This window comes from Phalaenopsis equestris, unplaced genomic scaffold (genome assembly GCF_001263595.1).
Source record: "Phalaenopsis equestris unplaced genomic scaffold, ASM126359v1 Scaffold001221, whole genome shotgun sequence".
NCBI lineage: Eukaryota > Viridiplantae > Streptophyta > Magnoliopsida > Asparagales > Orchidaceae > Phalaenopsis > Phalaenopsis equestris.
In genome coordinates this window covers 70,074-74,908 of record NW_018165660.1, presented here as the reverse complement: position 1 = coordinate 74,908, position 4,835 = coordinate 70,074, and the positions used below count along the sequence as shown (strand labels likewise).

General features: G+C 34.0%; 1 protein-coding gene across 1 annotated transcript in view; it reads right to left on the bottom strand.

The window, feature by feature from the left end:
* Positions 1-4,430: 4,430 nt before the first annotated feature.
* The window catches only part of LOC110033548 (pentatricopeptide repeat-containing protein DOT4, chloroplastic-like), a 1,746-nt gene continuing 1,341 nt past the window's right edge, over positions 4,431-4,835 (bottom strand). Inside the window, exon 2 of the mRNA XM_020737570.1 lies at positions 4,431-4,771. Coding sequence (XP_020593229.1) covers positions 4,431-4,771 — 341 coding nt within the window. The remainder of the gene's footprint in view (positions 4,772-4,835) is intronic.

The window sequence follows — 4,835 nt, the reverse complement described above, 5'->3', positions numbered from 1 at the left end:
ATATATATATATATATATATATATATATATGTTAATGTGAAGGTTTATTTACTATATTATAATTTAACTTATTGAATGGTTTGAGTTAATTATGTAAAGTTTCAAATGCTTGTGATTTATTTAATTAATGAATTTCATTATGGGATTTAAGAGTTATTAAAATTATCTTCGTCAAATGAATGTTGTAATCACATGTTATGGGGTCTCAACATAAACATATGTCCTACATCTTCTACCTTCGCGTTTCTTATTTCAAATACAAAAAAATGAAATAAATAAAAGGGGAGTAGCATTATCATATGTTTAAACAAAGCACTTATAATCAAATGTGCTAAAATAAGCAAGACATAGAACATACTTGTTGTCTTTCAAGTTGTTTAAAGTAGCTTTTACAAAGAATCATGATATATGAGTTCATAACAATTAATCTATGTGTGTCAACTTTGAAATGTGAATGAAAGAACAAAAATTATTATGTAAGTACGCTAAAAGAAACTAAGAGACCCTCCTCTGTTGCACACCTTAACTGAAAAGAATTCTCGAATAAGGGTCGCCACAAAGTGTGCCATCCAGGAGGCGGGCAACGAACTTCTTAAGCACCATTACATATGAAGTGATGACTAGAAGATTTACCTTCAATCCACTTAAGTCTTAGTTTTGTATATGTTGCACCTAAAATTCAAAGTTTACATTCAACTTTTAATGAAAATATATTTCTTAATATTTAAGGTTAAGAAAGCCTTGTATATAAAGGAAAGTATTAGCAGCATAAATGTTTGAAGATTTGAAAAAAATAAGTATATGTAAGTTTGTATAATTACCTTTAAGCGTGTAAAAGAATCTGAAATTCTATTATCAAATTAAAGTGTTAGACATATGAATACAATGTTAATTCAAATGTGTGAAATTTTACATATGATTTCAAGTGCTAAGACATATTCATATATAGATATGTACAAGTTTTCATATAACATAAATTAAAATTTAAGTTCTTTGCTAGCATATACACGAGGAAATCAAGGAATTCAACACATATGTATCTAGGGTTGTAAACGAGCTGAGCTTGAGCGAGCTCAGGCTTGGCTCGTGTTCGACTCATTCGAAATTGTTCATGTTCGAAATTAGCTCGTGTTCGAAACTAGGTCGCGAACAATGTGTTCGTGTTCAGCTCATTTTAAATATTCGTGTTCGTGTTCCGCTCGTGTTTAGCTCGAAATTGGTTCGTTAAAATTAAATTGAAAAAATAGATGTAGAGTGCTGGATTCGAACTTGAATCAAATATATGCAAAAGAAGAAACATAACCGCATTACTACACGAGCAATTATATTTTAAACTTAGATATAAATATATATAATATATTATTATATAAATAATATGTGTAATATATTATTATATAAAAATTATATAATATTTATATATATATATATAATATATTATTATATAAATTATATAATATTATCTATGCTAGTATATCAAAGAACCAAAAAAAAAAAAAAATTCTGCAGATGCATATTGAATTGAAGTATATATAAGTGTTAAAATATTCAAAGTCTGAATAAAATTATATTTGAATATTAAGATGACAAATATATCTAATTTAAGCAAATCTGTACACTTACATTAAAAGTCAAGTGTTAATTGCATAGATACACTAAGTATTATGAAATACATAGTAGATTTAAGTATTAGATTAGTGAATACTTAGAAATTAAAAGTTTTTATAGCTTCATTTTTAAATTCATGCGTTAGATATGTAAATACTCAAGGAATTGAAGAATCTGTAGTATGCTTTTAAAATATAGATGTTATATGTGCATATCAAGATTTCAATAGTAATTATGTATTAAAACTTATATGCATCACATATAATTATGCAGCAATCTAACAACACATAAATACTTCTTAAAATTGTTTCCTGTAGTAAGGTTTCTACACCTAGGTAACAACCATACAACAACAACAACAACAACAGAGCCTTAATCCCACTACGCGGGGTCGGCTACATGAATCCTTTTCTCCATTGCGTCCTATTTAGTGTCATATTTTCATTTAGTTCTAGTAAATTAAGATCATTTTTAATACAATAAGCCCAAGTCTTCCTAGGTCTACCTTTGTCTTTCTTAACACAAGTCGAATCTAAAACATATATTCTCCTAATCAGATCATCAGATAGTCGACGTTTAATGTGACCAAACCATATAATGTGACCAAACCTTGGTAACAACCATAAAAAACATAAATATTTATTCTAAGAATTTTAACATAAATATTATCCAAGAAACTTAATCTAAAGCATGTAATTGAAACCCGAGACGACTGAAAACAAAAATCCGAAGTCACCACATATTATTCTAAGGAAGAGGTAGAGGTTTAGGTTTACCCGATTAAGGTTGCTCGTGATTTGATCATAAGAAGGAAAGAAATCCAAGCAGTCGGAAGAAAGAAAAGATCCTTGCTCTCGAATGATCGGAGGAAGGAGAGACGATCCACACAACTTAGAAGAATGGGGAAGAAAGAGGCACTTCGGCTCAAACGATCGAAGGAGGAAGAAAATCATATATTTGGATTGATTTGGCTCTCGCAAGGAGCATATGTTTAGAAGATACTGAAGAACTTTGGGGTTGATAACTAAAGCAAGTTAGTGAGTCTACTCATTGCATCTCACTTTCAGTTTAGTTCAGATCAGTGCCCTAAAGATGATCAGGAGAGAAAATATGTGATCAAGTTCTATGATATTGAAGTGGGCAGTCTAATATATGCCATAGTTTGTACTATATCTGTTAGGTATGACTCATATACCATAAATGGGACAGATGTTGGAGCGGAGCGGAGCCCACGAGCGGAGTGGAGCGGAAGGATTTGTCCAATCGGGGGAGTTTCATTATGTGGGTTGAGAGTGCGGGGGTAACACCCCGCGGTTTAGTATATGAGGAATTTAAGTAATTACATATTGTACTATAGAGTTATATATATGTCCTGTTTGTAATCCTAGGTGAGCTTCCGAGATCTCTGAATCCCTAAATTTTGTATTCTGTATTTTTTCTGAATTAGTAAAAAGTCGCAGCTCTGCTCCCGAGGACGTAGGCATATTTGCCAAACCTCGTTAAATCTCTATGTTCTTTTGGATTTGTGTCGTTCTTATTTTCTTCGCCATAATTTCTCAACAAGCTGTCTCTTGGAATTGAAGAGGTGTGTCTCTTGAAATTTAGTGGGTTGGGGATCAGCGAGGGTGCAGTAGAAGCATGGTGGCCCAACCCACATTGATGCATATAAAACTCCATGATGTATTTTCTCCTAAGGAGTTGGATATTCGCGAAGGTGGAGATTTGTTTGACATATGTATTTGTTCTAAGGGGCTGGATATTCGCAAAAGTGAAGATTTGTTCGACATATGTATTTCTCCTAAGGGGCTGAATATTCGTCAAGGTGGAGATTTGTTGGGCATATGTATTTCTCCTAAGGGGTCGAATATTCGCCAACGTGGAGATTTGTTGAGCATATGTATTTCTCCTAAGAGGCTGGATATTCGTCAAGGTGGAGATTTGTTATGTATGACTCGTATACCATAAATGGGACAGATGTTGGAGCGAAGCCCATGAGCAGAGTGAGGTGGAATGATTTGTCCAATCGGGGGAGTCTCATTATGTGGGTTGAGGTGCGAGGGTAACACCCCGTGGTTTGGTACATGGGTAATTTAAGTAATTACATATTGTACTATAGGATTATATATGTCTTGTTTGTAATCCTAGGTGAGTCTCCAAGATTTTGGGATCCCTGAATCCTGAATTCTGTACTTTTTTCTGAATTAGTGAAAAACCGTTGCTCTGCTCCTGATGACGTAGGCATCTTTGTCGAACCTCGTTAAATCTCTGTGTTCTTCTGGATATGTGTCGTTTTTATTTTATTCGTCGTAATTTCTCAACAAGATCATACATTGCACAATTGGTTAGTGTTGTGGGCAAGTTCTTGCAGATCAAAGACGAAGTCATTGGCTGACTATGAAGAGTATCCTGAGGCATCTGAAGGGTAAAATCGATGATGGCAATGTTCTGTTAAAGAAGATAGATACGAAGGAGAATCCAATAGACATACTCACAAATGTGCTACTAGTCTAGAAGTTCACGTACTGTAAGAGTTTGGTGGATATTCGAGCTCATGATTGTTGCCTATTTGGGGATTTTGAAGAACTACACGAAGAATGATCCCTTCAATGGGGGTGGGGGTATGTAGATAACCAACTTGATGCAATTGTTTTAGTTTTGGAGCTCGTTCGGTCATCTTCCACTTGTGTGGAAGTGAGATATAAATTGGAGAATGTTGTATTAACTCCTATAAAAAAATAATAATAATAATAATAAAGTAAAAAAAAAAAAAAAACCATAGCAATAATAGTCCTGCCTTAACCTTCAAAACCAACTAATATCTCATGTTAAACATAAGTAAGAATGTTTGAGTTTAAGCACCTGCACACACGAATTAACTCCTCCATCTCACGGCAATCCCTTATATGTCCCTCCCCAGTCCTAAATTTGCGCAGATCTCCTCTAACACTTATCAAACTACTACCAGGATCTTTCTTAATCCCATTACCATCCATTAATCTCCTAACCAGTGCAGCATCATCCCATCGTTCATCCGCTGCAAACATATTAGCTAATACAACATAAGATCCAGAGCTTTCAGGCTCGATTTCAAACAGCTTTCTGGCAGCAATCTCTCCAATATCAGCATCTTCCCAGACCTTACAAGCAGCAAGCAGTGATCCCCATACTGAAGCCTCAAACTCCACATTACTTTTGCTTATAAATTCATAGGCCTCTCTTATCCTCCCCGC